Below are 13,323 nucleotides of genomic sequence, written 5' to 3'. Positions count from 1 at the left end.
GGGATTTAAAGGGCTCTGGAGCCCTTTAAATCGCTGCCAGAGCCCCGCCGCTGCTACCCCAGGGCTCAGGCGGGGATTTAAAGGGCCCCAGGGCAGTAGTAGTGGCTGGAGCTCCAGGGCCCTTTAAATCCCCGCCAGAGCCCCGCCACAGCTGCCCCAGGGCTTTAAATTGCCATCTGGAAAAGCCGATCCTGGTACAGCGCACCGGCTCTTACCAGTATGCCTTACCGGGGGGTACTGGCTTACTTTCACCTCTGGCTACCAATAAGCCAACACTTCACTCATGCATATATTCCCTTCATTTAGCAGTCCCATACCAAGGCACATATCCCTCTAGAAAGTAAGTTACAGAAAGTAATTAAAATAATTTATTAAAATCAACATGTTTACATTTGTACATTCCACATACTGCTGGATATGTTCACTGACATACCGAGCAAGAAGTCAAAATAGCAGACAGTAAGTGTGAAGGTTGCCATCGTAGCAAGCTTAATCCAGGGGTACTTTTAGTTGTGTAATTAGCCATTAACTTTGCAGCAAATAGCAGCACATTTCATAATCTGTGTTCAGAGGACATAAAGCTAATAGCTTACACTTCAGACAATGTTCTACACCAAGGAAACAGTCTGCATTAGTAATTCATAGGTAATAGAACAGGTGACATGAATTAACTCATTATTGCTAGTGTAATTTTAATGTAAAAAAATGATGTAACTATAGAACAAGCAGACTAAAGCTAACTGGGACTGAATGAGTGATTGTATTACTGTAGAGAACAATGAAAACTATCAGAGTGACAGCTTTTTAAATCATTACTCATGGTAAGACATATACAGAAAGACTGATAAAACATTTTGTTGTAAAGTCTGAGCCTTGGTTCAGAGTTAAGCTTTCATATAAGAATGTATAATGAAGATATTAAACTGCTTATATGCATATATTCCCATCCCGGTATGATCAAAGATACCAGTCTCATAATACTGATGCATAATGAAAACTGATATTTTAATGAACCCAAGAGAAGCATGGCTGAGGATGCATCTAAAGCTCTTACGGCTACAATCCAGAACTTTCAGTGTGCTGTAGCAGTGACCACATGGGATGTGAACACATGGCAAGCTGTTGGGCTGTAGTGTCACATTTTGAGGCCTTGTCTACAGTTGTTCAGCAAAGATGCTACCTATGCCGATGGGAAAGCTTCTCCCAGCAGTGTAGGTACTCCACCTCCCCAAGAAGCGATAGGTATATGGATAGGAGAAGTCCTCCTGTTGACATAGCGCTGTCTACACCAGGAGTTCGGTTGGTATAACTGTGTCGCTTAAGGTTGTGGATTTCCACACCCATGAGCAACACAGTTATACCAATATAAGTTTGTAGTGTAGACCAGGGCTGAGTTGCAGAGCAGTAACTTGCTGTATAAACAAGCCCTTAGTGAAATGTGGCATAAACCCCCCACAAAATAAAGTTTTGGAGAGAGAGAGACTTCAAAGAGCATAAAAATCTCAAATCAAACTTTGTTTCATACAGTACATAAAAAGTAACTGTCTCAAACACATGGATAGGAATTTATCAAGAATATTCTTGTAGTACAGTCAAGTTGCATGACAATTTGACAGATTAAGGAGGACAACTGATTGAAATCCTTTACATGCATAATTTGGACTGTTCACTGCTGTTTCTAGCCTCTAATTTGAACAGAACACTGGATTCTGAAGTACAGTTTTTGTTTTATCAGTTATTTTCCCCCTCGTTTTTGCTTCAGATAGGGAGGAAAGCAGACAGTAAATCAGGACAAGACGACAGTCAGGTTTTTTGGGGGGAGCAGAGAAAAGTTATCCTATCTCACCAGAACAAATGTGAACACACTAGTCAAAGTAGGTGACTAAAGGAGAGCCTCCCTAACTGAGTTACCTGAAATTCTAGGCCAACATTCAGGGCAGGTCTACACTACAGGGAAAAGTTGATCTAAGCTATGCAATTTGAGTTACATTAGTAGCGTAACTCTAGTCGACATAGCTTAGATCTACTTACCTAAGAAACTCTCCCATTGACTCCCTTACTCTTCTCCTTCCAGTCCAGTACCGGAGTCAGAGAACAATTGGCGGTCGATTTAGCGGGTCTTCACTAGACCCACTAAATCAACCCCCGGTGGATCGATCGCCACAGCATCGATCTTACCAGTAGTGGAAACAAGCCCTCAGTGAGGTTTCATTATGTGCGAGTAGCAGGCAGTACAGAAAGCTATGAGCTGGGTGCTGAAGCAAAAACGAAACTCAACCGGAGAAGTTTGTTTCATGTTGATAACAGCTATCATATGAATCTGAAATTGTACGGACAACACAGGATGGAAAGAAGATTCAACTCCTGTAGTAGTGTTGAATAGTATCATTGTTACAATGCTGCGTTTTATATTCTATGCTGAAATTTTGATTGGGAAGCTTACCAAAGATGTGATATACTAGAGAGGCTTGCTCTTGAAGACAGAAGTGCTTTGAACTGACTCCAGAACCAGCAATGATTGAATAAACTGCTAGAACAAGAAAAGTGGCAGAGATACTGCAAGACAGCTGATGTGAAAGCACACACACAGAGCGAATAGTGTCTCAAAGGCAAGAATAAACCAGAAAAATGGGACTTCCAAATCATAGCTGGTGTCATTTCTTATCTCAGTTGTCAGCAGGGCTGCTGACACCAACCATCTCTAATGAATCCCTCCCGGAGGCAGTAAACAAAGACCCAACACGTTCTTTATGATAGAAGTCTTACTAGCTAAAAACAGACGTTCCAACCGTCCCTGAATATAGATGGTTAGCATAGTTCTTCACTCCACGCTGAAATCAGTGCTGCTGCTATTGGTATTAGACAGGGTTAAAAACAGGTAAAAGGCAGAAACAATGAGAGAAAGAACAGGAGAACTTGTGGCACCTTAGAGACTAACAAATTTATTTGAGCATCAGCTTTTGTGATGAAGTGAGCTGTAGCTCACAAAAGCTTATGCTCAAATAAATTGGTTAGTCTCTAAGGTGCCACGAGTCCTCCTGTTCTTTTTGCGAATACAGACTAACACGGCTGCTACTCTGAAATGAGAGAAAGGTTAGTCATGGACAAGCACACACACATGTGGGTCAGCATCTTTCTGCAGCTTCTCTCTGACATTTTGCTTCAAAGATCTTAAAAGGGTGGCCAGCGAGGCTGACAGTCAAATCATTAAGCGTTTTCAACCTCACCAGATTACTCCAAAACTACCTCTGGGAAAGTCACTCTTTAAGCAGAGTCATTAAAGAGTGTAGTCAGCCATGTTTTCACTGTCCTCTGTGGAACCTGGATTTATCTTTGGATCACTTTCATTTGGAAATTCTAGCAAGTTTCCAAACACAGGTTATACACAGTTTAGTGATGCTGCATTAATGTACCGATTTCTCCAAATTTGAATTTAATTGGAGGTAAATTCTCAAAGTGGACGACAATAGCACAAATAGAAAAGTTGCAGAATATGATGCTGTAACTGAAGAGGTTTTGAAACAAATGCCTTGCAGATTTCTCTAGAATTACAAGTTTAATTATGGTCTTTGTGCCAGAGGCAGTAGTCCCACAAACCTGCTAATTTATTTTTTGCACATAACTGAGTTGTTTTGAGACAAATTAATTTATACTGCTTAATTTTTCCAACAGGCTTCCTGTCAAAGAAAGGTGTTTCTCTAAATTTTAGAATTGTACTCAAAATGTGCACAGCTGTAGTTAATACACTGAAAGCAGTAAGTGATATAGAAGTTGAAATTCAAGCAGCAATATATTGTCCCCTACCCCGCCCTCCAAGATTACACTTAAATTAAAACCTTAAGCATCTTTTTTGCCCATTATCCTTCCAGTTCAGGTTAGATTATGTTATTCTACACTATCCATTTTTGTATACCCTTTAACATTTGCCTTGCATGTGCGCAATAGCTGGATTTTAATTTGTTTTAGATGAATTACAGGTTGTGTTTAGATAACATTAAATGTTAACAAAAACTAATATTTGGTCTTATTCACATGTAAACTTAGTTAAGGTGTTCTACCATGAATCTGCCCATAGCCAGGTATTATAAATCCCCAGGGCGCCACTTCTTGAAACAGAGTGTGAAACATCTGGATTTGACATTCTGCCTGGACAGTAACCTTACTTAAAAAAAAGAAATATTATATTTCCTTTTATTAGTGAGACATCTTTATGAAAACAAAATTAGTGTACTGCAGCTGATATTTTTGTATAATACCTGTTTTCCAATAGGATATATAAAGCACTTCTTACAAACTCCATGCTATTGCCCACATCAAAAAATGTCTATATTCAAATCTTTACAGAAACTAACACTTTTTGTGATTTCCTCACGTCAGTACTCCTCGAGTTACATGGTTTTGGTTTATTTTTTTCAACAATATTTTGTCTACATTACCAACCTCTGAACTTATTTTATTAATGTATCTGTGTTTTGGACCATATTGATTTATGATACCCCATTCAAAAAAAGTAGTTACGTCTAGGTTGCAGTACTGCCACCCTTACTTGTGCGCTCCTGCTGGCAGCGGCACTGCCTTCCCAGCTGGAGAGCAGCGGCTGCTGGCCGGGAGCCCAGCTCTGAAGGCAGAGCCACCCCCAGTAGCAGCACAGAGTAAGGATGGCATGGTATGGCATTGACACTCGTACTTCTGCACTGCTGCTGGCGGGGCGCCGCCTTCAGACCTGGGCGCCTGGCCAACGCTCTCCCGTCACCCAGCTCTGAAGGCAGCGCAGAAGTAAGAGTGGCAATACCACAATCCCCCCTAAAGTAACCTTGCGACCCCCCTGCAACTGCCTTTTGGGTCAGGACCCCCAGTTTGAGAAACACTGCTCTCCTCCATGAAATCTGCATAGTACAGAGTGAAAGCACAAAAAAGACCAAATTTCATTGGGGGAGACCAAATTTTACGGTTGGTGACATTTTTCATGGCCATGAATTTGGTAGGGCCCTAGACATTGTGCAGATACACTTTGTGCTGAAAAATCCCAACTGACTCAATCTGAAAATTTAGAGGAGTCATACCAACTATTTCAACCATGTATCATTCAAGAATCTATTATACTTATTACAGCTAGATTTCTTCTTTGGCTTAAAGAATTAAAGTTTTAAAAACGTTTATACATAATCCTCTTATGTAGAGTGAAGTTGCCTCCTTCAACTCTCAGGCTCCTCTCGAAATTTGGTTAAACAGTATCTTGAAGAGTTCACAGGATCAGCAAATGTTGTTATTTTTGAAATTATGATAGAAAAAGCATTACCTGAAGAAGAGCTCTGTAGAAGCTCTAACACTTGTCTCTCCCATTGGTCCAATGAAAGATGTTGCCTCACCCACCTTGTCTCTTTAACAGAACACTTCAGAATTTATAGAGCATTTACTAAATCATACCAAATTCACTAGCACCTGAGGGTGTCATTACTGACTTCTTCACGACCTCTCCTCCCCTTTCCGTCTAGGTCCTAGATCTCACACAGGGATCCGAAAGCACTGACCCTTACTATTGCAAGGAGTCCCACTGAAGTCTCTGCTTGCTGTCATAAAGTTATATTACAGCAGACATTTATAATGTAACTCATACTCTGACATCACTGGTTACATGTTATCCTCCATGAACATTCAAGAATAAGACCAATTTATTCAACTGTATTTACAGTATATTTGCATATTAATAAATAAGTCCATATTAAAAATTATTAAAGTCTCTTTCCCCAACAAAAAAGTGACTAGGGTCTCACTAAACTGTATCAGACAGCTTCATTACAACTGGGTTTTTCAAATACAGATGTGTGACTGTATGAGGCCATCAGTTTCCACTGAGTTTATTACTTTATACACAGCAAAACAGTAGAAACTAGCAACAGGCCAGTACTTAAATTTGTTTTATGACAACAATACAGCAGAACGGGGGGTGAGGGGGGCGGAAGAGGGACAAAGTGCATCAAAAGCCAACAATTTGTAGAGCACAGAACAAGTTCATAATGTGATCCTGTGGAACAGATTTCAGCAGAAATGAGGACATGCTGCAGCTAACAATCGATATGCATTTTTTTCTTGAAAATAAGCTGCATCATGCCAGTCTCTTCTCTACATGGCTACAACACTGTATAATCTCTTCATAAAGCATTCTAGAGACAGACAAAATCTGACTCCTGAATAAAAGGGTCTCTCCCCGCCACACCATGTTTATAAGCAACACATTCAGTGCAAATTTAAGTTTCCTTAAAAAACATTAGTCTGCCCCCGTAGCCATCCTTTCTGTGAAGAAAAGGCTTATTTTCTTTCAGAAGGTAGATTTTTTTTTATAACTATACACAGAAGAGCCTATTCTTGCATGTCTCTATTTCTGATAGTTAATATTTTCTTTGCTGTCTACATTCATAAAGATCAGCAGATAAGTGGCCATATTTCACATTTATTGAAATCTTCCCATTAGCCCCAGGATAATCTCTTCATCTTGATTTATTGTTAATGTAGCTGCACTTTGCTCTTTATCCAGCACGTTTTCCAAGGAGTAAGTCATGGAAACTAGTGGAACCTGGAACTTATTTCAAGTCTGACTGTGATGGGTCATGTTAGGATTCATGAGTCTGTTTGCAGCGCAATGGGTGTGAACCATACCACCATTTGGGTATCTCACAAACGCAGGCTCACAGAAAGGACTTTGGCACACCTGGCAGAGCTTTTTGTCCGAAAGAATAATTGGGCTTCCTTTTAGTTTAACCTATAAATAGGAGAAAAAACATGAATCCAGTATCACTGCAAATAAGGAAGGGAAGTAGAACAAACAACATAACAAATCAGGTTGTTTATAAGACAACCGTGTCCATTAAAACTTTTTACATTACAGCTACATTAGCTGAACTGTACTGAGTGAATAGATCTGGGTCACTTGATTGGGATTTATAAAGCCCAATTACATGGATTACTTAAATTAAGATCGACTAATTTTGCATATTAACAGCAGTTTGTTGTAACTATTCCATGTTTCCTCCTAATACTTTTTTTTTTTTTTAAATTGCACTTGATTCAAATCCCGAAGCTTCCCAAGTAACTATGTGGAATGTATAGCAAGATTTGCAAGTGTATGTTACTCAGTTTCCCTGGAGATGTATTAGATTCTTCTCTCAGTCAAATTCTGTAGGTCAATTTGTTAACTATCTCAATTAAATGGACATAAGAGCACGCTGGAAGCATTGTTGCTTCAAGTTGCAATGGGGGAGGTTTAGATTGGATATTAGGAAAAACTTTTTCACTAAGAGGGTGGTGAAACACTGGAATGCGTTACCTAGGGAGGTGGTAGAATCTCCTTCCTTAGAGGTTTTTAAGGTCAGGCTTGACAAAGCCCTGGCTGGGATGATTTAACTGGGACTTGGTCCTGCTTCGAGCAGGGGGTTGGACTAGATGACCTTCTGGGGTCCCTTCCAACCCTGATATTCTATGATTCTATGATTCTATGATTAAGTAATATAACTAAGCAGGGACGGAAGGTGGTTTCTCAAGTGAACATTGTGCTTACAGAAGTGATCCAGTAGGTTTGAGTTGGGATGAGTGCTGTGCAAATGTTACCACGCAACTCTGTCCAATACATCTCAATCCTGATTACAGTTCTGCAGTTCTGAGTTTCTCAAGGAGAGCATGCTAATCATGAAACTAAACACAAAATGTGGTAGGATGTGCACAATACATGCATTAGTCTGGGAACACCCAATTCTTTCACTTGCAACCTAAACAAAGTACACTAAGCTAGCCACTACTCTACCCAGGCCCAACACCATCCCCTTTTAAAGGGAAAATGAAATTGTTTTTGTCACAATGTTTTGAAATTTAACACTGGGTAGAGTTGGGCAGTTATCAGAACGGTCCTGAGAACTGGAGGTACAGCCAGAGGAAAAAATAATTTTGGATAACTGAAGAGAACTAAGGGAAGGATTTCTTCCCTCAGGAATCAACTACCTTAGTTTATAGAAAAATATAAAAAAAATCCACGTATTTGAATTATAACAAAGAAAGCAATACACCCACCTTGTCATGTTTATAGATTAAGTTTTCAGCTTTTGCTAACCCAAGTGTAATCTGAGTCATTCTTGTTGTATGAATGCTTTCCCTCATTGCTCCAGTCAGGAATGGGGAGAGGAGCTGTACTGACCAGCTGTCAGGCACAAGCTGTAAGACACGGGCTGCATCAAATTCAGCAGCATGATTATTCAAGAGATCTACAGCAGCCATGACCAGTTCACAGTCCGAAGAGCCTGGATTTAGATACACTGAGAGCAACATATGGAAAAGCCTTTGCCTGTATGGTAGGTCTTTACTCTCAGAGCTCCATATGCAGTAATCTTCAGCAGCAGAAAAGTCCTTTGATTCGTGGACTAGGATATGCAAAGCTTTGTCATGTTCTTCCAATTTCCCATATAGTATTGCCCTTTCCATATGAAGATCCGTCCCCTTGATTTTATCTGCCAAACGAGAATCAATGTAAGACCGTGCTCTGTTCAATAAAGGGCATTATTTGCCACCCCAGAAGGAATCAAAACTTAAGGGAAAAAAACTGCAAAATACTGCTATCTAGGTGACAAAAGGCAGTGTCATTCCATGTACTTTATCTGAAAAAAAGTATATTTTCTATAAATCTACCTTGTGGGCTCAGTGTACCTCAGCCCATATTGTGAACTATGAAAAACACAAGAAGTCAGTACATTTCTCAGCCTCCCTTCAAATTCTGGAATCTTTCAAGTCCAAAAAGAAAACAATATGTTGAGCAAATGTCCCTTTTATGAAAAAAGAACAGGAGTACTTGTGGCACCTTAGAGACTAACAAATTTATCTGAGCATAAGCTTTTGTGAGCTACAGCTCACTTCATCAGATGCATTCAATGGAAAATACAGTGGGGAGATTTATATACACACACAACATGAAACAATGGGTGTTACATACACACTAACAAGAGTGATCAGGTAAGGTGAGCTATTCCCAGCAGGGGTGGGGGCGGGGAGGGAGGGACCTTTTGTAGTGATAATCAAGATGGGCCATTTCCAGCAGTTGACAAGAATGTCGGGGGGGGGGCAAGGGGGGGAGGGGGAATAAACATGGGGAAATAGTTTTACTATGTGTAATGACCCATCCACTCCCAGTCTTTATTCAAGCCTAAGTTAATTGTATAAAGTTTGCAAATTAATTCCAATTCAGCAGTCTCTCCTTGAGTCTGTTTCTGAAGTTTTTTTGTTGAAGAATTGCCACTTTTAGGTCTGTAATCGAGTGACCAATTTGATTGAAGTGTTCTCTGACTGGTTTTTGAATGTTATAATTCTTGACGTCTGATTTGTGTCCATTTATTCTTTTACGTAGAGACTGTCCAGTTTGACCAATGTACATGGCAGAGGGGCATTGCTGGCACATGATGGCATATATCACATTGGTAGATGTGCAAGTGAACGAGCCTCTGATAGTGTGGCTGATGTGATTAGGCCCTATGATGGTGTCCCCTGAATAGATATGTGGGCACAGTTGGCAACGGGCTTTGTTGCAAGGATAAGTTCCTGGGTTAGTGGTTCTGTTGTGTGGTATGTGATTGCTGGTGAGTATCAAGAATTATAACATTCAAAAACCAGTCGGAGAACACTTCAATCAATTTGGTCACTCGATTACAGACCTAAAAGTGGCAATTCTTCAACAAAAAAAACTTCAGAAACAGACTCAAGGAGAGACTGCTGAATTGGAATTAATTTGCAAACTGGATACAATTAACTTAGGCTTGAATAAAGACTGGGAGTGGATGGGTCATTACACAAAGTAAAACTATTTCCCCATGTTTATTTCCCCCCCGCCCCGCCGCCGCTGTTCCTCAGACGTTCTTGTCAACTGCTGGAAATGACCCACCTTGATTATCACTACAAAAGGTCCCTCCCCCCTGCCCCCACCCCTGCTGGGAATAGCTCACCTTACCTGATCACTCTCGTTACAGTGTGTATGGTAACACCCATTGTTTCATGTTCTCTGTGTATATAAATCTCCCCACTGTATTTTCCACTGAATGCATCCGATGAAGTGAGCTGTAGCTCACGAAAGCTTATGCTCAAATAAATTGGTTAGTCTCTAAGGTGTCACAAGTCCTCCTTTTTTTTTGCGGATACAGACTAACACAGCTGCTACTCTGAAACCTTTTATGAAAGAGACCATACAAATTCTAATTCCAGAACTATGTTGCAGCTGCCAAAACATTAAGTGTTAACACCGGGTAGAGAAGGGCGATAATTTAATCCATCTATAAATCTCTTGTTAAGGAAGGAAATCTTAATTTTCAGCAAATGTATTTACAGTAAGTAGGTGCAGCACAACTTCAGAAATTTAATGGGAACACAAGTAATTTCCTTCCAAAATATCCTGCTTTATTTTCAGTTGGGAAAACACTAGTGTGCAGTTCGAACCACCACCCATGAGTAAGCCTACCTTTAGTTCACTACCAATTTATTCCATGTTCGTGTAAAATTCTGAAATAGGAATTCAGTGCTTCCAATTTTAGGTATTGCAAAAGTTAGCAGCTCTTTGCTCTGAAATGTAAGATTTTAAAGGGGATAGTTTATACATTACTACCTTTACCCTTGGTTAGGCTTTAACCTACACATTAACATCTTCAATGACTGGCACTGTCATATTTGTCTGCTAAATGCCAGGTGCTCATACGGTGCAACATAAAAAGAGCTTGCTCAGGTTGATAAGGAGTGACTAGGGTATGTAATTTCAGTTGCTATTAAAACAGTAATAGCCAGTTCAGTGTACTGGTAAGAAGACTGAGCTCAAATATTCTATCTTTGTTTTAGGTTCATGAGCAGAGTCAGTTTGATGGCACTGGAAACCACAATGCTTTCTCCATGTAACAGATATAGCACAGATAAAGGCAATTAAAAGTTTCCCTCCCTACAGTATGCCTCAAACCTTTTCCATCTCCATACCTACCCTGGTCTCAGTATAAGCTGTCAAAGGAGAATATTGTCTTTCATTTATAACAGAGTAAAAGTACTTATCTTACCTAAAATAAAATGAATTCTATAAAAGTCAGATTTCTGAAGAAGACTGCGTAGCTTAGTCTGTGTTTCAGTCAATTCCACACAATTGTCTGTGGTCACAGACTTTAGTTTCAGCACTGTCTCCAAATACAACACAGCTAAGTGGGTATGATACTTTTCCTTCTGCAGGCATAAAGGACAAGATTAATTCAATACATACAAAATGCATTACAAGACAGACAACACACCCACCCCAAATTAAACAGTGATTAGTCTTTACAGGATATTTAGTGTAAATACAATGACATGTACAGTAAATATTGTCCAATAAATTGAACCATTTTTTAATCTTATAGACTGTGCTCTCCAGAAGATTTTAGTAAGTTCTGAAGCCTTTTGTCCCTTCAGTCAATGATTCTTCTAGTCCTGTATACTATCTGATGGTTGTTAGTTTCTGCTGTAATGGACCAGAGTCTATATCCCTTATATGTATCCTAATATTACAGCAGATATTCGTTATATAAAACGTCAAATCCTTATTTTACTCCTATTGAGGTCTTGGCCTCAATGGTATCTTGCAACAATGAGCTCCACAGGTGAGTGGTGTTGTATAAAAAAAATTCCCTTTATCCGTTTTATTTTTGCTGCCTTCCAATTTCATTGGGAAACCCTTCGTCTAGTACTATGAAAGTATGAAAAAGAGCACCTGACCTTTTTGATAATAGTTTTAACATATCCTTCTGTCACATCCTTTTATATCTCCCTCCTCTGTAATTGAATAGTTTTAATCTAATTAATTTAAGTCTGTTCTCTGGACCTTTTCTATTTCTATTATATACTTTTTGAGATAAGGCCACTAGAATCGGATAAAATACTTAATCTGAGGGTATGCCAAAGTTTATATAATGGCATAATGTTTTCAGCATTACGCACTTACCCTACTTAACAAAACTTAAGTCTGATATTTTTGAACCACCATTACTGAGAAAAGATTTTCACTGAAGTGGTCCACAATAACTCTTAGGACTGAGTGGCAATAATTAATTTAGAACCCAGAGTATATAAGTAGTTCAAATGGTTTCTTCTAATAGCATACCCGTGCATTATCTCAAACTGTGTCACATAATAGAGTCCGTAATCTGGTGACAGTGGTTTACCTAGAAATATTCAGGACATCAGTTGAATGCCATTGCTTCATGGAAACAAGTATGCTCATTAGCATAGTCAGGGCTGCCTCAACTGCAAGATTTTAGTGAATGATGGGAAGAGGAAACTACCAACTTATCCCAAGAACGCAAAGTTTTGTTAACAGTTCATGTTGGGCAATTGGGCACCAAAAGTCCTGGTCCCCCGCCCCCACTATCATTGCTTTGCTTTATCTAGGTCAAATCAAATCGCTTTTTCTCTGTGTCTCAGTGTAACACCATTTACCTGCCTCAGGAGGTTTTGCTTCACTTTTAAGATCTGTTGTATAGTGCTGCTGTGTACTGATAAAAGGCTATTGCGTTCCAATCTGAGGGCTGCTGGATGTCAGTGCTGTGTAAACAATTCCTGTATATGCAATTTCTAAAGTGCTCTGTGATCTTACAAGGGTGCTAAATGACTTAATTCTATGAAGTTATGTTCCTCCAGCTCTTTACGTAGGGATTGAAGAACAAGCTTGCCTCTGAAATATTGAAATTGTGAAGTTAAAAGTAACACCAAAGTGTAACAAGATTAGCAATTATTGCTCAACTGATTTTTTTTATGACCTTGCCAACAGTAGAATTTTTTAGATCTTTAATTCCCTCTGGTTGCAAGTCTACTGGCGGAAGCACACACAAGCTCAGGCCAGCTCAGGTGTGTTTAGCATCATGATGTTTAACTCTTGTGGTAAAAACACTTAAACCTGTCCACAATACAGCTTCCACTGGTGGACGTGTTCTAACTGTAATTAAGTGTTTAAAAAAAAAATCTTAGGAGACAACTTTCCCTCCAGTCTGGTCTGTATGTTGCTTATTAAAGTAATGAACTCTCTGCAGCAGGAAACATATCTGTTTATTCACCATTCTTCATGTCTACTGCACTATGCGCATGAATAGTGTCATATAAGTAATAAATAAGGCTACGATTTAGTCACAGAGGTCGCAGAAGTCATGGAATCCGTGAATTAAAAGACCCCTGTGACCTCAGCCCCCATGCAGCTGGAAGCTGCAGGGTCTGGCTGTTGCCCGCAGCAGACGGAACCCTGGAGCTCCTCGCCATCATGGGCGGTGGGGGAACCTCTGAGCTCCTTGCTGC

At 39.8% G+C, this 13,323-nt stretch overlaps 1 protein-coding gene across 11 annotated transcripts in view; it reads right to left on the bottom strand.

Annotated features, from left to right (window-relative positions):
• Positions 1 to 350: 350 nt before the first annotated feature.
• The window catches only part of TGFBRAP1 (transforming growth factor beta receptor associated protein 1), a 66,738-nt gene continuing 53,765 nt past the window's right edge, over positions 351 to 13,323 (bottom strand). For 10 of the 11 annotated variants that reach the window (XM_043536519.1, XM_043536504.1, XM_043536516.1 and 7 more), the window contains 3 exons: positions 11,067 to 11,226; positions 8,062 to 8,495; positions 351 to 6,760 (listed from right to left, as the gene is read on the bottom strand). In XM_043536519.1, the coding sequence (XP_043392454.1) occupies positions 6,587 to 6,760; positions 8,062 to 8,495; positions 11,067 to 11,226 (768 nt within the window). In that variant the 3' untranslated portion in view covers positions 351 to 6,586. The remainder of the gene's footprint in view (positions 6,761 to 8,061; positions 8,496 to 11,066; positions 11,227 to 13,323) is intronic. The other variant, XR_006287624.1, reaches the window with a different exon arrangement.

Source organism: Chelonia mydas, chromosome 1, assembly GCF_015237465.2.
Source record: "Chelonia mydas isolate rCheMyd1 chromosome 1, rCheMyd1.pri.v2, whole genome shotgun sequence".
NCBI lineage: Eukaryota > Metazoa > Chordata > Testudines > Cheloniidae > Chelonia > Chelonia mydas.
The sequence above is the reverse complement of the archived record's forward strand: the minus strand, read 5'-3'. Positions and strand labels throughout refer to the sequence as shown.